Source organism: Engystomops pustulosus, chromosome 5, assembly GCF_040894005.1.
Source record: "Engystomops pustulosus chromosome 5, aEngPut4.maternal, whole genome shotgun sequence".
Taxonomy (NCBI): domain Eukaryota; kingdom Metazoa; phylum Chordata; class Amphibia; order Anura; family Leptodactylidae; genus Engystomops; species Engystomops pustulosus.
The window spans coordinates 53,832,008-53,859,829 of NC_092415.1; the positions used below are offsets into that span (position 1 = coordinate 53,832,008).

At 41.1% G+C, this 27,822-nt stretch overlaps 1 protein-coding gene across 1 annotated transcript in view; it reads right to left on the minus strand.

The window, feature by feature from the left end:
- Positions 1 to 27,818, minus strand: part of LOC140134009 (meprin A subunit beta-like) — a 64,506-nt gene extending 36,688 nt beyond the window's left edge. The window contains exons 1-8 of the mRNA XM_072154679.1: positions 27,766 to 27,818; positions 26,471 to 26,489; positions 17,902 to 17,952; positions 17,518 to 17,555; positions 11,768 to 11,846; positions 3,843 to 3,960; positions 2,784 to 2,962; positions 1,321 to 1,539 (exon numbers count right to left, since the gene is read on the minus strand). Of these exons, the coding sequence (XP_072010780.1) occupies positions 1,321 to 1,539; positions 2,784 to 2,962; positions 3,843 to 3,960; positions 11,768 to 11,846; positions 17,518 to 17,555; positions 17,902 to 17,952; positions 26,471 to 26,489; positions 27,766 to 27,816 (754 nt within the window). The 5' untranslated portion in view covers positions 27,817 to 27,818. The remainder of the gene's footprint in view (positions 1 to 1,320; positions 1,540 to 2,783; positions 2,963 to 3,842; positions 3,961 to 11,767; positions 11,847 to 17,517; positions 17,556 to 17,901; positions 17,953 to 26,470; positions 26,490 to 27,765) is intronic.
- Between the last annotated feature and the right edge of the window lie 4 nt (positions 27,819 to 27,822).

Consider the following 27,822-nt stretch of genomic DNA (forward strand, 5'->3'; position numbering starts at 1 on the left):
ATTGCATTTAAAATGCATTGAAAACGTGTGTGAAAAACTGAGAAACTGAAAACTGATTGAACTCTGATGCAAAATGTCAGTTTTTCACTGACCAAACCCTGATCGCACCCTGATCAGACTCTGACGTGATTTGCAATGCAAGTGTGGAAGGGGCTTAAAAGTCTCTCATAATATAAAGTAGTACTACCAAGTCAATGCTTTTAGAGAGCAATATGCAATGTAAATGAAAAACTAAAAAAACTGTTGTAAATGTATATTAACCCCTTACCGACATGTGATGTAGTATTAAGTCACATGTCGGGTGCGGGTGCATGGAGAAGGCTCACGGGCTGAGCCCTCTCCATAGCCGGTAAGTCTTACCAGGCTTACCAGTAATACCCACGATCAGTACCAACACCGATTGCGGGTGTTTTCCCGCTGATCGCCACCGGCAGCTTTTCTGCATGGGCGCCGCCATATTTCTGAGGATCGTCATCGGGGAGCGGCGATCTGTTGTCATGATAGCCTCGGGTCTTCCGAAGACCCGAGGCTACTTCGGCTTAACCCATGCATTACATGCAGCTCCTAAATCTTTGGCACAATTAATTACAGCCTGACAGAGACAGGCTATAAAAGAGATGCAGTAAAATTACAAACTGCATAAAACTATAAACTAAAGTTGTATTGCAGTACATTGTAAAAGTACCATAGGGGCCCTGAGATAATAGTTAAAAAAATAAACTTTTTAAAAGTTTTAAAAAATTAAAAAGTAAGTAGAAATTCAAATCAACAACCTTTCCCTAGAATGCATATAAAAATAAATAAATAAAATCATGAACATGTTAGGTATCGCCATGTAACAAAATTGTGATTTTATTTTGCCAATTCCACCATAGATCAGATTATACCACAGATTAAACACACCCATATGGCTCTGTAAATGGAAAAGTCCTGGTCTTGAAAGGGTTAAAGAAGCATTACTTGTCGTACCATGACATGTGTTCAATATGTTTTCCAAAGTTGGATAAGGGAAACTTTGCATCAGTGCTACCTTGAAAGGCAGCTCCCTATAAAACAATACATGAAGATAGCAGGGATATAAGGTTTTCCATATCCCAATTTCAGAAAGCGTCCTTACTTCCTATAATTCCCAGCAGAGCATGCATGGCCTTAAAATTTGGTACACTTGTGAGGTTGGCCTGCAAAATCTTAATTTTGCAGGCTGACATAAAGCTCTAAATGCACCCAATACATATGGAAAACTGACCCAAAATGCTATGTGAAAACCGCCTGTATCTACAAACATTTCAACAAAAAAAATTTGCTAAAAGTTATACTTACTGCAGTCATAAAGTCGGTTGAGTTTTAAGACATCACTGTCACTAAAATCCACGTGTTTACCAATTAGATTAGAGAATTGAGGATTCTTAGTTATTATTGTTGGTTCTGAGCCGTTCTGAAACACTGTCTTGCTATAGTGCATAACAGATGTATAATCATATGGCACATTTAGAAAGCTTGTGGTGACATCATTGTAAGCAATAAAATTGCGCTCTTTTCCTACAAAAAGATATAAACAGAATTACTCTACCAGTTATGTGTATATTAAATTATCAAGGCTGCTCAAACAGACAGACCCTGCCATTGAGGCATATTTATGAAACCTGTTTTAAAGGGAACCTGTCACCGGATTGACTAATAAGCCTAATAACAGGTTCTCAAGGGTTGACTCATCAGTGCAAGGGTGGGGGAAGAGGGACTTGCCAGCAGAAAAGCAGCAGACATGAGGTGAGAGACACACTGATTTGCATAAAATGCACACGCCCTTGAGACACCCGGTTTGATAATATTTTGGATTACTGAGGATCCTCTAGGACCACCAGTGTAGAATTATAGCACAGCTTTAGTTCTCTCTAGAAAGATGTAAGCTATACTAAACAGCCTCACAAAAAGGTCAAACTATTGGGAGAGAGTTCTCATATGAGAACTTGGGTTAAATTCAGTAGGTGACTTTCAGTCTCTGTTCTCGCATTTACTAGGAGTCCCTATGTCCCTATTTGGTTGGATAAGCCATTTAAAGGCAACCTACCACTGCTTGCATGATGAAATCATGCGAGTAGACCACCTTGTAGGCTATTTAATGCTGATGCCGGCACGTACTTTAGTTAGGCACGGCGATCTTTAGTTTAGCTAAAAAAAGAATACCTTGCATATGTAAATAGCCCTCCGGTGCTAGCCCAAAGTCTTCTTCGGAATGTCAATGGCTTCCGATCTTTAAATATTCCGGCCTCCTTTATTGTACCCGTCCTCCTTCATCTGCCAAGAGCCGTGACGTCACCAAGTTCTCTGCACCCATCATGCATGCGCAGACACTAACTCTTACACAGGCAGCCAGCGATAGGTGCCGAGAGCTTGGTGACGTCACGGCTCTCGACACCTGAAGGAGGAGGGGTACAATAAAGGAGGCGGAAATATTTAAAGATTGGAAGTTGTAGGTTTCCTTTAAGGAAAGACCGTTTTTGTGGCCCAAAAAACTATTTACATTGTAGTTTTTATCTTTTAAGAGCAGCATTTCATAATTCTCAATATTTCCAAGGGTTTCTAGACATAATTCAAAACAACTGTAAAAACTGATGAAAAAATGTGGTCCATAGGTTCCAATAGACTTCATAATTGTTGTAGACAGTTATAGAGTGCAAGTAAATAAAATATGATTGCAACAAGTAGAAAAGCTCAGAGAAAAATCCCATACAGTGTAAACTAATAATGTAACCTATTAGATACACTAAGTACCAAAGATTTACCTGGCTGAATATTTTCCCAAAAAATGGTCACATAATCATCCCTGTCAGATCGTGACTGCTCGTGATAGAACCCCAATGCATGGAGGAATTCATGTTGAACAATTTCCACTGTATCGCAACCATAGCCAATAGAAAGCTGCTGTTTTCCAGTCTGCCGATTTCCGGTATATGAATAACACCTACAAATATTAAATATTTGCATTAAATATTTTTTGTGTATTCATTTATATTCCTGGGGAAAGCAATAGAAAATGTAGATTCTCTCTATTGCCAAAGATGTCTTAAAAATAAAAGAGAGTCTACCAGCAGTTCTGACCATATATAACTGCTACCAGTATTAGCATATATGAAGATACGTGTTACCATACCTTTGTGTGTTGTAAAATTTAATTTATATTCTAGGATTGTAGCAGTACTTGGGGTCTAGGGGAGTCTACTTACACTGCTGTGTTCTTAGATCTTTGCATTATAACTACTCCCCTGTCGCTCCCCTTTGTCGATCCCACATACCAGCAAACCATAGTGCTCCAATACCACAATGATGGAATAAACATGTTTATCTGCTAAATGACATGACTGTTTTCAAAATGTTTTTAGGTTGAATCAATTACAGCTGAAACTTCATAAACTAGGGGCACAAATGGTTTGAAAGGTTATGTGAAATTATTTGTTGTTTTTTGTCCTTTTGATGTATCCAGTGGGTTCTTTGCAGAGTTTATTGCAGCTGTGATTTTTCACATGTGAGAGGAAAGCCCTAAGCCAGCCGTTACCCTCCTCCACCCATTAAGCCCCTTCAGACCCCACTGATGTGAAGGTGGTGGATTGGGGAAAGTAATGGCAAGTGCTAGTTGACGTGGCGCAGAAACACTGATAAATATCCCCCTGTGTGCTCATAGCTCAATAAGTCAACGTAGAAGGTGTGAGTGACAACTCTGTCCAGTGCCTCCGAAGATATTGCAGCTAAATAAATAAGTCTACGTGTTGATGTACTTTCTGCCATAAGTCGTTACCCCATCCAGTATTCATAGATGGTATTAGACACTTGCTGTAAATGCTTACCCATCGTCTTTAAAGACAGATATGTAGTTTTTTTCACCACTCCATGGCTTGAAGTTGATGCATGTTTTCAGTCGGAAGCGCTCAAATGCTTTCAGGATAACAGCTTTGGCATTTGTCTCTTAATGGAAAGAGTTATATAATGTAAATTGTCTGTAATAACATTGCAGGTAAAACCAATCATATTCTGTTACTAAATTTCAGAATTAGCATAGTCCTTGTAGTCAAGAAGGAATTTTTACCTACTTTGGGGGAATTTAGCTAAGCCTTGTAGGGTTTTCTGCCTTCTTATTGATCAACACTTTTTCAATCTTTTCTACTATTATACTATGAAAGTCACTCATTAAGTTGCTCTCCCTTGCCACATACATTGAAAAAGTGGATAATACACATTTACAGTAGCTTAGTAAATCCTCTTGTATGCTGCAGGTACTGCAATCCTGTCTTATGTTTAGTTTGGCATTTAACTGGCTAAATATATAAATTGTACCATAAAAATCTCCTACGGCACTGAGTATTTCACCATTCCTAACTTGCAGTTGATCATGGGACAAACTACTAGGCACCACCCACTTACAGTTCTTTCCAATTTGTGACATCTAAATTGTTACTGCTGGTCAAGGAAAAAAGTCACATATAGCTTTTTATGTTAGGGTTAAAGCAAATAGAGTTTTATTTTATCACAGGCCTGGAGAAAATTACAAAAAGAAAATGCAACAAAATATAGATTCTATCCTATAAACCAGTGATGGCGAACCTTTTAGACACTGAGTGCCAAAACTACAAGCAAAAGACAGATATTTTCACAAAGTGCCAAATGCCAATTTAAAGTAATTCACAGGTTTCAAACGTGTTGGCGCCCTGATTACACCAATACAAGAGAAAGAAGGAGAAATTTGGATTGTTGTTGTAGTTTCCCTCTAACGTCCTCTTAACAGTGGTGGAATTATGGTTCCAGAGAAGAGGCTACAATGATAATCAAGCTCTCTTCACACCGCTTTGATTCAGGTCTGGAGTCCTGGAGACCTTTGTGCTGGGCGATGGCCTGGGTGCCCAAAGAGAGGGCTCCGAGTGCCACCTCTGGCACCTGTGCCATAGGTTCGCCACCACTGCTATAAACAATAGGTGAATGGATAAATATTAAAAGATAGATACAGTAAATGCTGTAGGTAAAAGCAGTAAATAAAAATTGTGTATAAATACTATAATTAAATACTTAAAGGAAATCTACCACTTAAAAGTGGTAGTTTTTCACACAGATACATGGCACCAGCTCAGGGTGAGCTGGTGCTGGAACATATTCTCATTAGTATAATAAAGCCAGTATGAAAGATTTTAATGTTAATATAACTTATATCTCGTCCGGCGCACCGCACTAGGGCACGGCGCACTATGCGCGCGCCCGTGCTTGCGCCAGATTCTGAAGTGCCGGAGAGTCGGTGATGTCACCGAGCTCTCCAGCACACTCGCGCATGAGCAATTTAGCATGGTGCGCTGTGCCGAGATATAAGTTAAATTAACATTAAAATCTTTCATACTGGCTTTATTATACTAATGAAAATATGTTCCGGCACCAGCTCACCCTGAGCTGGTGCCATGTATCTGTGTGAAAAACTACCACTTTTAAGTGGTAGATTTCCTTTAAAGGGGTTTTCTCATCTGTGCATTGCCTTTTTATTAAATTTATCTCTCATATTTATTCAGTTGGATTTTATTAAAAATGTAAATGTGTGCAGATAGTTTCCCATAAATGTCATGTTGTCCCTTAAAAACAAGATTGTTGTCCCTGGATATGACCACCGCTACTGGAGTGATTGCACAAAGAAACTAATTGTCATTGCATATGAAATGGCTGTAAGCTTCTGCATATTCCCCAGCCGCCCCGTGGTAATGAACGCTGCAACCAAGTGGTCTGTAAGGTAACAATAGTGCATGGCTGGCCACCACTGGAAGAGAGTTTTGTGGTCATATCCAAGGGAAGGCTACATTTATGGGAAAATGTCTTCACACATGAACATTTGATTTAATAACGTGAGATTGAAGAAATGTGTATATAAGGCAGATGAATTCCATTAAATATGAATGCGGAGCTGGGAAAACCCTTTTTATGTAGATAGATAGAAACAGATAATATAGAGAGATGTAGATTAAAGTTGTAATTTACTAAATTTTGTGGAGTAGAATACCTTAAAACCATACATCTTTATTTACAATTCTTTAAAAATATGAATTAATGGTTTTGAGGTATTCTTCTCAGGCAAGAATAAATATATGTATGTATGACATTCACATATTGGGGCACATTTACTTACCCGGTCCAGTCGCGATCCAGCGGCGGGTTCTCCGGCGCTGATTCGGGTTCTGCCGGGATTCACTGAGGTCCGTGCGCCGATATTCACCAGGTGTCGCTGCTGCCCCGAGGTCCACCGAAGTTCACCTGCTTTTTTCTGGTGTATGTCAGTGCTTGATCTTGCGACACAAATGGCTTTTTAAATTCCGCTATTTTTCCGAATCCTTCGGGTTGGCCGGTGGCCACGCCCCCCCGATTTCTGTCGCGTGAAAGTTGGGATTGCGCCAAAAATCGATCACGTGCGCCACAATCCCGTGAAATACAGCGCATAGCGGAAATATTCGGGAAGAACCCGACGGATTCGCGGCTGCGGACCCTTAGTAAATGTGCCCCATTATGATTGAAAAAAGATTTAAAAAAAAAAAACCCTGTTCTTTCCCCACAATTTATGGACAGCAATAAGTAGTTATCCAATTCACCAAGAAGGAGCAATTAAGCAAGTTTCAAAAATTACTTCAATAATTTATTGAAATATAGGTAACTTAAATTAAAATTCAAATTGGAAATAAATACTAGAAACTCAGTTAAAAATAGTTTGTTATTAGAGGAAATACACAGGAAAAATATCTTTGTCAGGCACAAGTTAATTGTAATGCTTCTGTTTGGTAACAGACAATAAGATGGAAAATAAAAAGACACAAGGACAGTGAGCACTGGAATTTGACTGGCCCAACTGTCCCTACCTACTTGTTGATCCTACCATAAACAGTAGGTGACAACTGTTTAACCCCTTACCGACATGTGACAATGCTACGTGCGGGTGCATGGAGGCTGAGCCCTCTGCATAGCCAGTAAGTCTTTGCTGCATATTGCAGCAAAAGCTTACCAGTAACACCCACGATCGGTGCCAGTGACATCATCAGGGAGCGGCGATCCATCGCCCGAAGACGCGAGGCTGCTTCGTGTTAACCTATTCATTACAATATGCTATCAGCACATTGTAATGAATGAGGAGGAAAATCCCCATATACTGCCATACTGTATTATGGCAGTATATGATAGGATCATACAGACAACCTAGGGTTAAAGTACCCTAGGGCAGAGGTCCCCAACCGCCGGTCCGCGGACCAGGACCGGGCCGTTGGAGTTTATCAGCCGGTCCGCGCAGGGGCGGCACCGGCCAGCACTGAGCTCCCGCACCGGACGGGACCACATTGCAGCCCTCCGTCCGGCACCTTGCGCCCACCCCCCGACGCAGCACCGGGCTCCAGCCCGCCGGTGGACACATACTCTCGCCCACCGCCAGCACATGTACCTGTCCCGCAAGCCGGCACTTCCCCATGACAGGCGCCCGGTACTTCCCCCCTCTTGCGCCGACACATGTACCCTTGCGCCTGCCGGCACATTTACCCTCCCGCACTGCAGCGCGGCACTTCCACATGACCGCCGGCAGCACATCCGCCTGCTTGCCGGCCGGCACCTGTGAACTCCCGGAACATCCCCTTGACTGCAGCCCCACCTGTCCTCTCCGGGTTCCCCCACTCCCTGCATACTACCCTAAGCTACCAGCTACCCCCTCCTCCGCTCTGCCGCCCCCCGGCTCCGGTCAACCCCCCCCCCAGGCTCCAGACAGCCTCCCTAGGCTCCGGTTCCCCCAGGCTCCAGCCCCCCGCCGGAGGACAAGGCAGGGTAAGAAAGAAAAGAGTACGGTAAGGTAACTTCTATGTATGTATGTATAGGTATGTATAGATGTGTGTGTATACATATATGTGTATGTATAAGTATGTATAGATGTGTGTGTATACATATATGTGTATGTATAGATGTGTGTATACATATATGTGTATCTATAAGTATGTATAGATGTGTGTGTATGTATGTGTGTGTATATGCTGTATCTACTGTTTGTTTATGTGTATATATGCTGTATGTATATGCAGCATTTGTTATATTTATCAGGGCTTCTATTTTGTACTACATGGCAGTACTCGGTATGCATTTTATACTACTTGGCGGTACGTTGTATCTATTTTATAATACTTGGTGGCATGCTGTGTGCATTTTATACTACTTGGTGGCACGCTGGATGCATTTTATACTACATGGCGGTATTCTGTATGCATTTTATACTACATGGTGATACGCTGTATGCATTTTATACTACATGGCGGTATGCTGTATGCATTTTATAGTACACGGTGATACGCTGTATGCATTTTATACTACATGGCGGCACGCTGTATGCATTTTATACTACATGGCGATACGCTGTATGCATTTTATACTACATGGCGATACGCTGTATGCATTTTATACTACATGGCGATACGCTGTATGCATTTTATACTACATGGCGGTATTCTGTATGCATTTTGCATTGCTTTATTTTTACACCAAACCAATATGATGGATCTGGTCCGGACACTCCCTGATATCTTATTTATAAGCTCCACCCCTCCATAACCCCACCCCATATTACCAAAGCCCCGCCCCCACCCCCACCGGGCCATGGAAAACTGGTCTAGCTTAAAGCCGGTCCCTGGTGCAAAAAAGGTTGGGGACCTCTGCCCTAGGGAGTCTGAAAAATAGTAAAAATAAAAATTTTAAAAAGTAAAAAAAAATTATAATAAAAAACCTAAAAACTCAAATCCCCCCCTTTCCCTAAAAATGATATAAATATAAATAAACTCATATAAATAAAAATAAATAAAAATCATAAATACATTAGGTATTGACACGTCCGAAAATGCCCGATCTATCAAAATTTAAAACGGCTTTTCACGCGTTTAACCCCGTAATGGAAAATAGCACCCAAAGTCGGTAATGGCACTTTTTTGCCATTTTTAAAAATTTTTTAAATTCTATAAAGTATTAAGTAATAAGTGATCAAAAGGTCGTACAGTCCTGAAAATGATAACATTGTTAACATCATCAAAAGACGCAAAAAACGACACCTCCCAAAGCTCTGTATACCAAAGTATAAAAAAGTTATTAGTGCCAAAGCCTGGCAAAATCCAAAAATTTTTTTGGTACAGGAGGTTTTAATTTTGTAAATGTATGAAAACATTATAAAATCTACACAAATTTGGTATCCCCCGTAATTGTAAAAGTAAAAGACCCAACGAATATAGTAGACATGTCATTTGGGGCATACAGTGAAATCCGTAAAATCCAAGCCCACAAGAATATGTCACAAATGCGTTTTTTACCAATTTCACTGCACTTTTTGCAGGAATTTTTTTCCTGCTTCCAAGTACATGGCATGGAATATTAACTACCACCATTGTGAAGCCATAACACAGTTCTGTACATGGAAAAATAAAAAAGTTATAGATTTTGGAAGGTGGGGAGTGAAAAATGAAAACGCAGAAATGAAAAATGGCTCTGGCGGGAAGGGGTTAACTTTCTGCACTGAAGTAAAAACAACGGAACAAAAGCAGGACAAATAAGCACAGTACAATTGTACAAATATGGGTCAAAACCAAGACAATGCAGTACAGAATCAAGAGAGCAATAAATGGTGGCATGGGGGGGGGGGCAGTCCTGTGTATGTCATGTCAAACACACAGTGAGATGAGGGATGATAGTATGATATTCTCAAGGTAGTGACTCAATTGTGGATACTCTAAGGATCAGTTAAAGGGGTATTCCCACAAAAACAAGTTTCTTTTATGTACTCAGGACAACAAAATAACACATTCTCTAATTCACTGTAATTAACAAAAATGCAGCATTTAACAATATAATTACAACCTGTCTCTATCAGTCCTGCTGTACAAAGGATTTGCATTGTGCAGATGAGATTTCTGTCTGTCTCTGCTGTGTGAACTGTAGCCACACCCCCAGGCCCGGCGCCAGCACCCGGCTAACCCGGGCAAGTGCCGGGGCCCACTCGGGCCCCTGGATCTCCCCGGATCAGCAGGACATCTGCCCCACTGCTCGGGAGATTTCTTCCCTCTCTCATCACGATCTGTGTCCTCCGGACACAGATCGCGATGAGAAGATTTGCAGTCACTGCTTTTCCACAGGCTGAAGGACCTGTGATGACGTCATGGTCACATGACCTGCCGGAAAAAGCAGTGACCACACGGAGAGAGCTGCATCAGTGTGTATATAGGAGGAGGGGGCAGTGTGTATGCAGGAGGAGGAGGGGGGCAGTGTGTATATAGGAGGAGGGGGGCAGTGTGTATATAGGAGGAGGGGGGCAGTGTGTATATAGGAGGAGGAGGGGGGGCAGAGTGTATATAGGGTGAGGGGGCAGAGTGTATACAGGAGGAGGAGGGGGCAGAGTGTATATAGGAGGAGGGGGGGCAGTGTGTATATAGGAGGAGAGAGGGCAGTGTGTATATAGGAGGAGGGGGAAGTGTGTATAGGAGGAGGGGGGGCAGTGTGTATATAGGAGGAGTAGGGGGGGCAGAGTGTATATAGGGTGAGGGGGGCAGAGTGTATACAGGAGGAGAAGGGGGGGGAGGATGTATACAGGGTGAGGGGGTGGCAGTGTGTTAACAGGGGTAGGGGGTGGCAGTGTGTATACAGGGTGAGGGGGGCAGAGTGTATACAGGAGGAGGAGGGGGCAGTGTGTATACAGGAGGAGGGGGCAGTGTGTATACAGGGGGAGGGGTGGCAGTGTGTATACAGGGGGAGGGGTGGCAGTGTGTATACAGGGGGAGGGGGTGGCAGGGTGTATACAGGGGTGGGGGGCAGTGTGTATAAAGGGGGAGGAGGGGGGCAGAGTGTATACAGGGGGAGGGGAGTTATGTGTATGCGGGGGGGGCAGTGTGACTACTAGAGGTCGGCCCATAAAGGGGCCCACTAAGGCTCTGTCGCCCAGGGGCCCACTAAATCCTTTAGCCGGCCCTGCACACCCCCTGCAAAGAGCTCAGAGACACTAGGAAATCATGAGCAGAGAGAGAGGCTACAAACTACAAGAAGATAAGTGATATGAGGGAAGGGGGATGCAGACACATATCTGTGAGATGTAGCAGAGCTCATAGTGTAACAATGTAACAGTGTCTGATCTGTCTCATTTCTCTTTGTGTCAGTGTGTTAGTACAATGTCAGTAGCCAGATGAAAGAGCATATACATCTGTACTCTGATAATGTAAACACACTGTCACCCCACATAACTGGATGGATGATACAGTAATGTGTCTGATTAGAGAGTCCCCACCCACACCCTGGAATCTTACACTGAGCAAGTAAGGGGGTTAAAATTATCTTTATTGTGTTAACATCACTAGGGGATTGAGATGCGTAAACCCCTTTAACACTTTACTGAATATGCAGCAAGGTGCAGTTATTATAATAGTGTAAACATCATTTTGAATTGAACGCAGGCAGCAATGTTTGCAACACAGGATTACTCCTAAATCAATATATGTTATTTTTTCCCCACAACACACTGTGTAAAATAATAAATAACAAACTTCACATGTACTGTAGATTTTTAATCATTTTTAAGTTTATTGATAGGATAGTGCTCTTCATTTTAATAGCTTGTCATAATAAAGATTATGTTTTAAGAGGAAGGGTTTCAGTGAGGTTTGCGAATTGGACCTATTTTGTATATAGAATTGATAATTAGTCTATTAAAAAGCCCATTAGTGTATAGCCAATTAGCAAGAACTATAAGACATACCAAGATTATCTTCTAAGTAATATGGTACAGTAAGGGGCCACCTGTATTTACTTCCAGTTATTGTGTTTCTTTTGCTTCCCTGTAGAATAAAAGCCATAGTTATTATACAATATGATAGTACTTTATTGATCCCCTGGGGAGAAATTGTTTTGTACATAGTTGTCACATACAGAGACTGGCTTAATGTTGCAGTTACATACACACACTACGAGAGGCGCGTTCTCACTTGTTGCTAGTTCCTTAGTTTCAAAAAACTGTTACAGCACAGTACAAGTTGACAAGACCAAATTACATTACATAAGGTGAAAGAATTACAGTACGAAATACAATAGTGACAATAACAAATAGACACAAGCTAGACAGACACGCATAAGGGGTAGCAATGCAATGCTAATGATGATTGGGGTGAAACAGTGATGTGCTGCTATTGGTTTGGCAGAAGAGTCACTGCCAATAGCTCCACTTTTGCCATATACCGACGGTTAAGCTGCGTGTTGCTGCCTTCCACTGGAGCCGTGGTATAGTGTTCCTCCTGACTTGCGGTAAGGCATTGGTAGTGATCATTTACATTTCAGGTGCTCTGATGATGCCATAACTGTTGTTCTTGGCTGCCAGGTTCCAGTTCCGGCGCTATGTTGCACCAAGTCATGCAATATGGAGCCCCTGCTGCTCCTGATTGGCTGGGTACTAAAAAAGGGGGTGACAGCCTGAGTGCCAAGCTGGTGGCACATGGCAGGGGGTGGGGTAGGTGGAACCGGAGCAGATGCACAGGCAGTCACCTACAGTGGGGCCATTCACGACAGTACATTCTATTACTGCAAGTCCACCTTTTGTTCACTTCTGGTTCAATTCTGCTCTAATTCTATTGTGCACTTATAGACACACTTAAAAGAATGCACTGCCGAACAAGGTCTGAGAGACTTTAGGTCTGCAATTTATGCACCCCAGACCAATTACTTATAACTACCAGGTGTAAAGAAGAAGGTGGAGAGAAGACAGAGAAGGAGTCAGAAAGTTTCCAGAAAACCACCGGGAATTAGTTATGCATGCACACATACCACATAGTGCTCTCATTTGCTTTCACCTGTACTAATACAGTCATGGCCATAAGTTTTGAGAATGACACAAATATTTTCACATGATCTGTTGCCTCTGGTTTTTATGTGTGTCTGTCAGATGTTTCTATCACATACAGAAATACAAGTGCAATCATGTTATGAGTAACAAAAGCTTTTATTGACAGAATGGGGCAGATTTATCAATCACAGCTCCCCTTTAAAATATTCATGAGCACTGGTAAAATGAAAGCTGAGCTGTGATTGGTTGCCATGGGCAACTGGAAATATTCTGACTTTCAGACACTTGATAAATCTGCCCCAATGAGTTAATGCAGGAAGTCAATATTTGCAGTGTTGACCCTTCTTCTTCAGGACCTCTGCAATTCTCCCTGGCATCTCTCAATCAACTTCTGGACCAAATCCTGACTGATAGCAGTCCATTCTTGCACAATCAGTGCTTGCATTTTGTCACAATTTCTTAGTTTTAGTTTGTCCACCCGTCTTTTGATGATTGACTACAAGTTCTCAATGGGATTAAGATCTGGGGAATTTCCAGGCCATGGACCCAAAATCTCTATGTTTTGTTCCCTGAGCCATTAAGTTATCACCTTTGCTTTATGGCAGGTGCTCCATCATGCTGGAAAAGGCATTGCTGATCACCAAACTGCTCTTGGACAGTTGGGAGAAGTTGCTCTTGGAGGACATTCTGGTACCATTCATTATTCATAGATGTGTTTTTAAGTAAGACTGTGAGAGAGCCGATTCCCTTGGCTGAGAACCAACCCCACACATGAATGGATGCTTTACAGTTGGCATGAGACAAGACTGGTGGTATCGCTCACCTTGTCCATGTGTTCCTGGTGACCTTTCCAGGTGTTCCAAACAGTCGGAAAGGGGATTCATCAGAGAAAATGACTTTACCCCAGTCCTCAGTTGTCCACCTTTTGCAGAATATCAGTCTGTCCCTGATGTTTTTTCTGGAGAGAAGTGGCTTCTTTGCTGCCCTCCTTGACACCAGGCCTTGCTCCAAGAGTCTCCACAGGCTCACAGTGCGTGCAGATGCATTCACACCTGCCTGCTGCCATTCCTGAGCAAACTCTGCACTGCTGGTAGCCCGATCCCGATGCTGAAACACTTTTAAGAGATGGTACTGGCGCTTGCTGGTCCTTCTTGGGTGCCCTGGAGCCTTTTTGGCAACAATGGACCCTCTCTCCTTGAATTCCTTGATGATGCGATAGATTGTTGACTGAGGTGAAATCTTTCTAGCTGCTATACTCTTCCTTGTTAGGCCAGTTTTGTGCAGTGCAATGATGACTGCACGTGTTTCTTTAGAGATAACCATGGTTAACAGAAGAGAAACAATGATGCCAAGCACCAACCTCCTTTTAGCGCCCAGTGGTGTGATTCTTACTTAAAGAGGACCTGTCACCAAAATTTTCGGCACTAGTGCTTTATCAAACGCCGCAGTGTTATAGTGATAGCGTTACTGGAAACCTCCGGTAACGCTATCAAACACTGCGGCGGGGTACAGTGTAATCATCGGACAGCTTGCAAATGTATTCATGAGGGGGCGGCCCCGCTAGCTCCATAGGCCGGCAGTGACTGCCGCGTGCTAGGCGGCAGTCACCGCCCCTAGCCATGCCCCAACCCCGCCCCCTCATGAATACGTTGGACAGCTTTGCGAGCTGTCCGACAATTACATCGTACCCCGCCACAGTGTTTGATAGTGTTACCGGAGGTTTCCAGTAACGCTATCACTCTAACAATGCGGCGTTTGATCGAGCACTAGGAGCTGCTTACTTTAGTAAGCAGCTCCTAGTGCCAATAAATTGGGTGACAGGTCCTCTTTAATCATGACAGATTGATCTCAAGCCCTGTCATCATCAACACCCACAGCTGTGTTACTGGAGCAATCACTGAAACGATGTTAGCTGCTCCTTTTAAGGCAGGCCTGCAATGAAGTTGAAATGTGTTTTCGGGGAAAAAGTTTTCATTTTCTAGGCAAATATTCACTTTGCAATTAATTGCTGTTAAGCTGATCACTCTATAACATTCTGGAGAATATACACATTGCCATTATAAAATCTGATGCAGCAGACTTTGTAAAAATGTACATTTGTATCATTCTCAAAATTTTTGGCCATGACTGTACAATTAGCCATTCTATTATTGCCATGAGACTTCTCTCCTTGCCTCACTACACATGATACATTACGGCTCTGTAATATTTATCCTCATTCTGACTTTATTGTATATGGCAATTTTCCTTTTTGTCCATATACCTTATAAAAGTAGCAGAATACGTTCACCAAAAAACCCATATTGTACCTTTTTTTTGCTCATGGTTTTAATATGTATTAAATGTATGACTATGAAATGTGCCTTGCATCAAAAGATGTAGAAATACTAGTTACCTGAAATAGCTTTTTATTTCAAATTTTGTGACAAGTTTTCACTTTTATAGTGATCATAAAAGTGTACAGTACATTCTTTGTGACACAGGGTATCTTTTCTTGCAAAGGTCATGGTTGCATAAAGAGCTTTGTCACCCTAGCAATGACTATTAGGCTTAACCCTAATACAAACCCCATTCTACTTGGGTTTATAATCTTAGCCATGCTGCAAGGGTGGACATTGACTTGTTTTCGCATTTTCATTTTTCACTCCCCACCATCAAAAATCTATAACTGTTTTATTTTTTCATGTAAAGAGCTCTGTGACAGCTTGTTTTCTGCTAAACAAATTGCACTTCATAGTGACTGCATTAAATATTCCATGCCAAGTACAAGGAAGCAGGAAAAAAATTCCAAATGCAGTGAAATTGGTAAAAAAAAAGCATTTTATTGTGGGCTTGGATTTTACGGCTTTCACTGTGCGCCCCCAAATGACATGTCTGCTTTATTCTTTGGGTCAGTGCGATCACGAGGATACCAAATTTATATAGGTTTTATAATGTTTTCATACATTTAAAAAAAATTAAAACCTCCTGTACAAAAAAATCGTCATTTTGCCATCTTCTGGTGCTAATAACTTTTTCATACTGTTTGTGGTGTAATTTTTTTAATGCTACCATTTTAAGGACTGTACAGCCTTTTGATCATTTTCAGTTATATTTTTTTTCCAATTTTTCAAAATGGGCGCTATTTTCCGTTACAGGGTTAAACGCCTTAAAAAAAGTTATTATGTTTTGATAGATCGGACATTTTGGGATGCGGCGATACCTAACATGTTTATGATTTTTACAGTTTTGTTATATTTACATCATTTGTAGGGAAAGTGCGGGTCACTTGAATTTTTAGGTTTTTTTAAATTAACTTTGGTTTATTTTTTTTACTATTTTTCAGACTTCCTACTACAGTATGGCAGTATATGAGGATTTTACACATCATCAATTACACTGTGTAAATCACACATTGTAATAGATGGGTTAAAATTGGTCAATCTTTGTATTACCCGAGGCTGTCATGGCGACTGTTGAAGTCATGGTAACCTGTGATGTCATCAGAGGGGCGACCAAATCCAATATGGCGGTGCCCACATGCCGAGATTTAAATACCTCCTGCAACTTTGCCGTGTTAACAACATTCAAGTATCATGGAGCCTACAACAGTATGTGTCTTGTGGTATTTATCCATTTGTTTGGATTTTTAAATTTGTTTGTTTTTTTAAGAAAAAAATGAAAACATTTTAGATTTTTTTTAACTCCCCTCCCACTTCCCCAGCAGTTTAAACCTGGAGTCATTGGACCACACAGTTAGCTATTGACCATACTACTTTTTCAGCTCATATGTTATTTTTAAAGGGAACCTACCTACCACTTCTTACCAAAGAAGATTGTCTGTACTGTTTGGTTTAATGTCATCCTGGAGCCTTTTAAATGAAAGATTCTTTAGTAAAGATCCTAGTGAGAGCACTTTTGGCAGGGCTTAAAGGGAACCTACCAACACAGATCTACCTATGATGGTAGATCAGGTGGTAGATGGATCTATATATGGGTCCCTGCAATTTTTTTAATAACTTTTATTCGCAGACCTGCTGTTTTGCGCATGTACAGACAGCAGGTTTCTCGGATGAGAGCGGGCAGCTACGAGGAGCTGTAAGACGAACATTCCTGCTAGGAGGATCGAAGAGGCTACTGGGGCGTGGAGTAGCCGCGCCTTGTAGCCTCAGCTCCAGCTATTCCACGTCCCAGTAGCCTCTTTAGAAAATTTACATATTGGGGGAATAAAAGTTATTAAAAATTGCGGGGACGCGAGGATTAACCCTTAAAAGGGCTATTCTCATGTACTATACATCCACCTACCACCCGATCTCCCTTTATAGGTAGATCTGTGGTGGTAGGTTCCCTTTAAGTCCTGCCAAAAGTGCTCTCACTAGGATCTTTACTAAAGATTCTTTCATTTAAAAGGCTCCAGGATGAGATTAAACCAAATAGTACAGACAGTCTTCTTTGGTCACTAGTGAGAGCTATCCAAATGGTTGGGAATTATCTTAATTTAAAGGGAACCTATAAAAACCCTTTGGCAATGTTTACACTATTCTCTAAGGGGACACGAGGGAGCCAGAAAAAGGGCTCCTGTTGACAGGTTCCCTTTAATGACACTGGTTCCTGGTATACACAGTCTATGTTTGTGAACTCAATCCTGGTCATATATAAATATATATAAATATATAAAACAGCAAGTTACTTACTTCATCTACTTTAATGTCTCCTTCAAATAAATCCAGACCTGAAACACATACGAAAGACATTTATAAGAATGTTTTTAAATAATTTTGCATGCTAGATTTGATACTAATCTGCACAGGTCTGGTCATCTCACTATTGATTCACTATAAATTATTCATCGTACTAGAAAACAATTGAGACTAAGGTCAGACCATTTTTCGGAATAAATAGGCTCGATAATCGTGGACCTTATTGGAAGGTAAAACCTACTTCCATGGGTTGTTTTTTCATGGATGAAGATGAAGAACAATTACACTATATCTGGTACTTATATTGCACTTCTGCTAGAACAAATTTTTAAGAAAGAATTTTATTAAGACTTTTTTATAAAGTAATAGACCACGTACCTTTATTTATGTCAGTAATATCAGTGTAGAGAGGGAGGTGTTTTTCCAATCCTGCAAGGAAATACAGGAACAACGTGATACCTGTTAGAACTTTTGGTCTGCTCATAGGGGGAAAGCTTCCATAAAGTATAATTTAAAAAAAAATAGACACCCAATAATATTTTAAGAATATATGAAGTGAAAGAATAAAATGAGAAACATGGTGTTTTGCTTGGGAACTGAGCTGTAATGTTTCTGTGCCTTATAGTGTTGTATGATATTTCTTTCTAAACGGACATAGTGGTAAGATGAGAATAGACTCCAGAAATCATTAAAGACAGTAAAATCCCCAAATCTAATTCAGCCCTATACACCATTTTCTATTTTCATGTTTTAATACTTTATTTTATTCATATAATCACAGAAAAAACAATCAAGATCCCATGAGTGCCGTGTTAGATTACCGTAATTATATTGCCATCCCATAATTGCAGTGTGTGGCTAGGCTACAGTCTTCACGCTTAACTTCTGGGACTTCTGGGTGGATTCTTCGAACCAGACCATTTTCTTCCAGCTTTAATGCTCACATGGTAGGTGTCTTTGTGCATCTCAATATTAAAGCTAATGTTTCAGCACTTTTCTGTGTAACCATACCTTTGTGTTGCCACAATTCTAGAATATAAATGTACTTTTTACAGACCTACTGCTGCTACACTGACCAGACAGGTTAGCCTCAATTACTTATATTCATCAAAGTGCCTTTCATTTTCATCACTTTCATCCTGGTTCAATGATTGACCTTACTTGGGCCAGTTGGATACTCTATGCCCCGGTTGGAAACAATTTGGCTCTTTACAAATTTGCTCATATCGTGCTTTCAACACATACATTTTAAGACCTATCTATTTACTTGCTGCATAATATATTACCTCTTGCAATAGTATAATGTTATTTAGTTGCCAATGTCTGTGTCTCATTGCACAGTAACTAGATGCAACTGATTGTAATTTTGTGTTACTGATTGCAATCTTGACTTGTGATTGATTGAGTCTTTGACCTCTGCCTTGTTCCTAAATGCTTCTCCTACCTCATACTTGGGAGTGTCCCTTGGTAAATACTATGATTTCTGACTACAATCCAGGCTGGCCTATGCTATTTTTCAGTCTATGAAACTGCATTATCAGTGCTATTTCTTCTGGAAAGTACTCATCTAGAATAGTATATCACCTGATAGAGGCCACAATTTTCACTTTCTCTTCTCCCTAGTGTGTAATATAAGAATTGTCCCCAATATTTAACATTGAAGGGGCTCTTTTTGATGGATTATCAGAATAGACAATAAATATCTGATATTCTCTGGGAAGTAATTAATACCGAAGCCAATAGTATAACGTCACAGAGGAATTGGTGGAAGCTGGAGTAATGGGTGGAGAAATGGTTGATTAGGTTTAATGTAGATAAATGTGAGGTTATGCACTTGGGCCATAAAACCAAAAAATACAATTATGTTCTATACAGTCAATTACTTGGTAAAACTGCAGCTTATAAAGGTGTGGTGGATGGTAAGCTTAATTTTAGTTATTAGAGCCAGGCGGCTGCTGCTAAAGCAAATAAAATTATGGGATGTATCAAGAGAGGAATAGATTCTCATGATAAAGACACAGTTTTGCCCTTAGGCAAATCTCTGGTCAGACCACAACCGCAGCCGCGCTTTCATTGGATTTTCCGACGTTTTTGGGTTTTGTAGAATTGCGACAGGTGTTTAACAGGGGATTGTGTCGCACGCGATCGGAAATTGGGGGGGCATGCCAACTGATTTGGACTGAGCATGGGATTTAGCTTTCAAATTTTTTAAACCTTTTTATACCTAGGCCTGTGGCTAGGACAAGGGGGCGTCCACAACATTTGTTTAATTCTTATTGCTTAGACTTGATGGACTTGCATCTTTTTTGCATCTTTTTTCCGACCTTATCTTCTATGCTACTATGATCTGCTAGAAGCCATAACTTTTTAAATTTTATATATATTTAATTAATGTATCCACCACTATCTTGGACAATGGCACTTGCACAGAGCTCTCTGCCCCTGAGTGTTATTATTAATATTACTATTACAGTGCGTATTGTTATGGTTTTCATATTAAAGAATGGGGACATTTCTTAGATCTGTAGCCCGCAAGGGATCTGTAACCCACAATTGTAGCTTAACTCTTAAGCGCACCGTGAAGGGATAGTATGTTGTGGTGAGAAATTAACTTTAGTGCACCACAATTTATGTTCACACCATTCATGGCCATTTAACCCATTAGTCTGTGATCAGTATCGGTCAGTGTATTCTCTCTGCAAAGGCACCCCTGGGCCATGATGAGATCACAATGCATTTGCATGGCAGCCAGGTGAAGGACCCTAGGCCTGACAATTTTATCCCCAATTTAGGGCCATAGAAGCAGTGTGTTATAGGTACATTGAAGTTGTCACACCTTCTGTTCCCTTTATTCACAAAAAAGTTGAAATATGTTATAAAAATTTTTTTTTAAATTAACTCCAATTTTCCCTTATTCTATTAAAATAATTTTATTATGATAAAAATGAAAACCTCGCTAAAATCTTTTTAGAACTCAATGGGGAAAAAAGGAAAAAGTTGCCACATCTTGAAGTCCAAAAATCTGATGAGAACCATAACACAATAAAGGTCTGTTAGCTGAGTAGAAGCAACCAAAGTTTTGGCCTGCAAGCCTAGTTCAACCATCACTGGTCCATTGACCTCACTATCATTCATGAAAAAGTTAATATTTAATGTTTATTATGACACATCTGCTGTGCATAACATCATTTTTAATAGAATGGACTTTTTACAGAAATTTTATGGAACTTTAAAAATTGTGACCTTTCCTACACATATATTATCAATAGCAGATCTGCTGATAGCAACGCTTCTAACATGGGAACAAGCTACATAGTGTCCTGGTGGGAAGCACAATACTATCCTGTGTATTGCCTCACATGGTAACTGAACATCTCTCTCATTAAGGCCTCAGGCACATGACCAATGTTTGAGGCCATGGCTACAGGACATGGCTACAGGCTCATGCCCAAGGCCCTGTGCTTAAGCTGACTGCCCTGGATGCAAACTATAAAGCAGGATCTATTCCTGCTTGAGTTTGCGGCCCAGGCAGTCTTTTTCTATTGTCATCAGCATGTGAGCGACACCAGGGGTGCACCTGCCATGAGGCGAGTTGAGACACTCACTTCAAACAGCATCCTGACTGGAGAAGAGAACTCTGGCTACAAGTCAAGGACTCTTGAATCTGCCCAAACAGGGAGACTATGGGTGAACTGCACTGTGGACTTTCAGGATGCTATCTACAGCTACTACAGATATTTAGAAACGAGCAACGGGTCCTGAACTGTTGCTGTATGGCCTTACAGTGTACTGTATGTGGTCCCTGCAGCAGCTTAGTGAGACACTTGTAGAGTGCACACGGGCGCCTCTCCCTGTTGTGCTACTGTCAGTGTCCTCCTGTTGCATTAGATATTCATGCCAGGGATTTGGATGAGGAATGAGGTGGACGGCAAAGCCCAACATCCTCCATAACCCTGCAGGTTGTGCACTAAGCTCCAGATAAACTTCTGGTGCACAGGTTCTGCTGATCGCTTTTTCCTTCCTATTATCATTTAGAGCTGCAGTCAGGTCAGTGATTAGATGGAGACGCCACAGCAGTGGAAAATAACCAGAAAAAGGTTAACTGTTTACAGTTGGATCTTCTGTGCCCCATCCTCTCTTTATCCTGGATTCCTATCCCTTATTATGACCTCTGCCAACTTGAATAGTGTAATGAAAGCTACAGAAAAAATTACTTACTGGGTCTGTGGACCCTCTGGACCACCGTGGGAGATGGTACTAGCCAACACCTGGGACCGGAATCTAAGTCCACAGGTGCGACTAGCCTGCGGTGGCAGGCAAGGAAGTAATGCAGAAAACGGCCCTTTAATTTCTCGAGTGGGGTCGCGCCTGCGGCCTAGTCTGGACGGGAGCAGGCTCGTGGGAAGGTGAATGTTGGGGCAGGGCCGCCACGGAGAGGAACACGGGTGTGCCCGCAATCCCTGACATGGATCGCAGGGGCTCCCATGACAGTCCCCCCCCCCTCCTGGTCTCCCCCTCTTCTCGGTCCCAAGAAACCTTTGGAAGGGAGTTTGATCCAAAACATTCTCTTCAGGCTCCAAGGATCTCTCCTCAGGCCCGAACACCTTTCAGTCTATAAGGAAGAACTGCTTACCCCTCACGGTCAGTGCGACTGCGGCATCTAACACGCCTCTGGGGGGGTTTTCCCCCATGATCGGCCCCCCGAACTGTTTTCAGGGGGGGGGCATCGTTGCTGTGGCATCACTGGGATCCGATCAGGACCCCAGTGTTGCCTGCAAGAACTGCCGGTAAGATGGCGTCTATGAGGTCCTCTTACTGGCACAGTGCCAGCCTATGCATGTATATAGGCTTACACTGCTATTACCCTGCAATACATGAATATTGCAGAGTATTATCATGAACGAGCAATCAGATGATTGCTGGTTCATGTCCCATGCTGGAAAAAGTGAGAAAGTAAAAAAAAAAGGTTATTCAATAAAAAATAAAGAAAGAAATCAATAAAAATGCCCAAAAGCCCCGAAACATTTGAAGAGACATATAACGCAAAAAAGTCTAAATCATAACACAAACCCCACATATATAGTAACACTGCGTCCGTAACAACCCGTAGAATAACAGTAAATAATTATTGAACCCGCAGGATAAACGCAGTTAAAAAAATCTGTTATAAACCCTCCTAAAATTACGACTTTTACCTATTTAATCCCACAAAAATGCTATAAAAAGTGATCAAAAAAACATATGTACTCCAGAATGATACTTGTCCCGCAAAAGTACAACATGTCCCGCAAAAAACAAGCCATCAATCAGCTCCATGGCCAAAAAAGTAACAATGTTATGCCACTTGGAAGACGGCAATACAAAAATGATAGATTTTTCCCCACATTAGGGTTTTATTTGACAAATTTAGTAAAACGTAAAAAATTTTCATGTATGGTATCCCCGTAATCGTATTGACCCGTAAAAAAAAAAAAGATAACATGATTATTAGGCTAAACGGTGAACACCATAAAAAAAAGAAGTAAAAAATCCAGTCCAAAATTTTTTTTTTACTCCTGCCCTCAAAAAAAAGTTCCTAAATTTTCAACAATAGGGGATACCAACCCCAAAATGGTAACACTGGAAAAAACATTTCCTCCCGCAAAAAAAAAATGCTGTCACATGGCCCCAATAACAAAAAAGAGAATATTTTAAAGCCTACAAAAGGGCGCTCCTTCCCTTCTGCGCCTCGCTGTGCCCCCATAAAACAAGAAACAATCACATGTTGGGGGTCTCTGTACTCAGGAGAAATTATAGAACAAATTGTATGGTGGGTTTTCTCTTTTCATCTTTTGACCATTTTAAATTTCACCTCCATTTTGATTCAATTACTATAAAGATCTCAAGGGGTTAACAATCTTCCTAAAAGCTGTTTCTGAAAGCGTGAGGGGTGCAGATTTGAAAATGGGTTGGTTATACAGGGGGTTTTGATGCTAAATATGTAAAATGTAATTCAAAACTGTATTTATCCCCAAAATAGTCAATTCTGAAAACCCGTAAAAGCAATATTCGATTTGTAAGCCGCGTGACATCAAAATAAATTATCCAGACATTTCAAAAATGATGAAAATGTAAAGTAGACGTATGGGAAATGTTATTCAGCAATTTATTTAGGTGGTAAATCTATCTGCCTGAAAACGCAATGATTTCGAATTTCAAAAATGGCAAATTTTTCAAAAAATTCTTCATTTTTTTTTTTTTGTAAATAAACGCAAAACATATCAGCCAAAATATACTACTAAAATGAAGTACAACAAAAACAGTCTCAGAATCGCTTAGATAAGTAACAGTGTTCAAAAGTTATAACTATATAAAGCGACGCATGTCAGCGTCCAGAAAATCGGGCTGAGCCTTAAGCTACTTAATGGATGCATCCTTAAGGGGTTAAATTCTCGAGTGCCGGTGCGTGCTCCCTAGGGAGCGGGGACGCGTGCACAGCCTAGTCCGGATGGGAGCAGGCTTGTTGAAAGGTAAGTGAGGGTAGAGGGCCGGGGCGCCATGGAGAAGAACACGGGTATGTGACATGGATAGCGGGGGGCACCCGTCACACTTACATTTAGACCCAGCATGGACGTTAAGTGTGTTTGGGGAAGTGTTGAGGCTGGGGAACTGGCTGCTTACTTTTCAGAGGGTGGGGGGAGATTTAAATTCTCACCTTAAGCAGCTGAAAGATAAGACGCACCCCAGATTGGAGCTTACACACCAAGATAAAGTCCCACAACACCATTTTCTACTATTATAGTTTAAGTCAAAGCTTATGTCATTTTGATTAACATGCGCCATAAATTCATAATGCCACTGAAGTAAAATTGTATTCAAGCCTGAACTTATGCAGAGAGCCACCATAGAATCATCCTACAAGTTTACCATCTACTAGAGTCAAGAGAGAGACAACATAGAGTGAGTGTCCACAACATGGCCATGGAGTCCGGGTGGCAGAGACAGAGGGCAGACTGTGCCAACAGTGCCAGGACCAGAAGGAGGATGAGGTCCACTTCCTGCTACACTGTTCTAATACTCAGCAGTGAGGGACACTCACTTAGGAGATTCTCAGATCTCCTCCCGGACTTCATCTCCACAGAGGAGGGAGAAGAGATATTCATCCTGCTGGGGGAAGAGGAGACCACCGTGGCCATAGTGGTAGAATATGTCACTGCTTTCCTTAGGCTAAGAGACCTGTGATATACCATGGAATGATATGCACCCCATGTCACCCATCCCTCACCCATTATTCACCATATACCTTTGCAATGCTAATAAAGCTTTTTTTAATTTGTGATAGATAGATAGATAGATGCCATTAGATCATCTCTGATACTCCAGTCACATCCAGTGCTGAAATCATCGATATATTGTTCTACTGTATAACATGTATGTCTGCTTAAGAAATCAGTAGTATTGCATCACAAAATTTTGCAGAGATGCCTCCTGTGACACAGGTAACGACATAGACTTTATTTTGAGGGTGATTTTTCATCCCGCACTTTTCAATTATTTGCCAAAATAAGTCAGTAACCTGACTGCCAAACTACAGAAGCCAATGGGGGAGATTAACTATGCCTTCTCTGACAGTTTGGCTTCTTTCCCGCCACTTTAAGCAAGTCGTATTCACTATAGCAGAAAAGTCCACCAGATCAGACTGATATTTATGTGCAAAATATGCTTTTGTTAACCCTTTCTATTTTGTTTTAGCTAAGAGCAGTTATTTACTATACTGGGCAATGCTGGGGGCTACAAAACAAGTAGACATTTGCTGTTGCTATAATTTGAATGTCAGATCCTAGAATTTGATTTATTACACGCCATGCACGGAGGGAAGGGTTTCCTCTATAAAGTTTTATTGAACTCTGCTAACACAGGCTGCCACATCTCGTATTGTGCAAGGTTTATACAACCCTCCTTTTCTCCTGCAAAAGCCAGAAAATTGTTTAGAAACACTAAGCCTATGTTGTTTCTATTATTTCTCAGTATTTGTAAGCCAGGACATGTTGTTTGTTGATCAGTGGTAATTTTATTGTATCATAAATATGTAATTTATTTTCTAGTACATCACAAAATAAAGCATCAAATGTGGTATATGGTGGGGGGTTGGTTGGATGTGAGCATGGGCAGACATTTAAGTTGAGATTTGCATTTTCCAGGCCAAATTCACCTTAAAATACACTGCTGGATCCTCTTACCACAACCTGGGACTGGTACTCCACTCCAGGGGCAGCCCATGGGATCCCACATCTGGTCTCTTCTACCTGGCAGAGCACCTTGCCCACAGATACTTTACACCCTTTACACCCAGGGAATAGCTGCTCATAACACAACTCTAGACCAAGGGGATCAGTATCAAGTCCCCTCCCTTCATCCTCCCTTCTGCAGAAGACATTGGCAATCTTAACACTATGTGCCAGGTAGGGGGCATAAATGGTTGGAACTGATTTATGTCCCATATCCCTTTCACATGACCACTTGGCTTCTCAACAGTCAATACTTGCTGCGCTAATGTTCTCTGGCCCTGCTATGTTACCATCTGCCACTCAGCACTTGGAACACAACAACTGTTTCCTAAGGAAGAGTTTAGAGAATTGATTGCTGAAATTAAAGAAGCATGCAAGTAGGATGTAAAACGTGTGGCGAAAAAGGGTGGATTTTTTAGAGGATGATCATAATGCTGCATGTACAGGAGTGACCAATCTACAGGGTAAGGTGTGTGCACAGACCATCCTTTGTTATCATTCAGTGTGAGGGGCTCTGCATGGTTCTGCACTGGTTCAAAAGCAGTGATGGTTGGAACCAAGAGAATGCCATGAGATGGCTATAAAAACGTTAGAGTTGCATTATGGTATTAGCACTTAATCCCTGTGATCCGTTACTTTTATGTAACAATCCTATTCTTAATACACTTGATGAGACTTACCTATCACATCAGGTACAGGCTAAAAAAGGGAAAACATAATAGTTATTATGTATCAAAATAAACAAACAGTTATTATAGTTGCTATTCTTTTGGTTTATATTTCTTGGAATCCAAAAAAAAGAAGGAAAAACAAAATAGAATTTACATACAATGTAGCAAAATGAAAAGGTAAAATTAAAATTCATGGCTTAAATCTTGGATATTGCACTGTATTCTACACCCTGCACATAAACGCCGAAAAAACAATCCCATTTACTTCTGTTGGTACTTGACCATGGCCATGAATGGTTTCATCCTTATACAGTTGAATAGATCCTCTGTTTCAACCTCTCCTTCTAAAATTGGGAGGAGTTACTATTGGGAGCAGGCTGTGATTTTCTGCACCTATTGTTCAGAATATATGGACATTTACAGCACAGTATATGTTCAGTGGAGGCTGGGGATGGCCATATAATGTGGTAACCGCCCCTAATAGACTCTAATGGCTGAACAAACATTGGGGCCCATTTACTAAGGGCCGTGCACCAGTTCTAAGTTTGCCAAGTGCCTGCACTAGACATCATGCAACATAAATTAGGGGGCTCAGTCAGACCGTGCGTCAGATTTAACATGCAAAGTCCGACAGAAATGTGTCACCCGCGCCATGTTGAAGGTGCACCAAACAAAAGTGTTGAACTCTGTTGGACCAGTGCAGGGAGCGCCAGATTTATGAAGAACAGGTGCCAGAAATCATGATTCTGGTGCATCCAGCACTATACACAGGCAAACTGCATTGTACATTCTGAACTTGTCCAGAGAACAACGTATGAACACAGTGCTTTTTTAATAGGAAATTATTTTTAAAATAAATGTAATATTTATTTTTTTGTTAGATTACGTAGAAGCTCTATAAGGGGAGGGGGAACATTAGCAAGACCAGAGTCAATTAGGGTGTAATAAGGCTCATAAACATGTGGTGATTGCTACTTCCCAGCTCTCTACACCTTGCTAGGGCTATGCTGGTAGGGTGCATGAATGAGATATCAGTCAGAGATTATCTGCCATAATCACTGCTGCGTCTAAATGATGAATAGATAACATGTTCATTTCATCTAGAAAAAGTTAAAAGCAATTCTAAAAAGTAAAATAAAAAATGAATAAATAAAATCTAAACCAGAAACTGAAAAACTTAAGTTGTTGGGCATTAATATTAATTGTGTATTAATTGTGTATTGACCACAATTTTTTATTGGAAAATTGCACTCTGTAGAAGCTTTATCATCTGATATACAGTTAGTAAGTCTGAATGTACTTACCAGAGAATGTACATTTGAGAAGAGGAGAAGTAGTAGCATAGATAAAGCCATTGCACA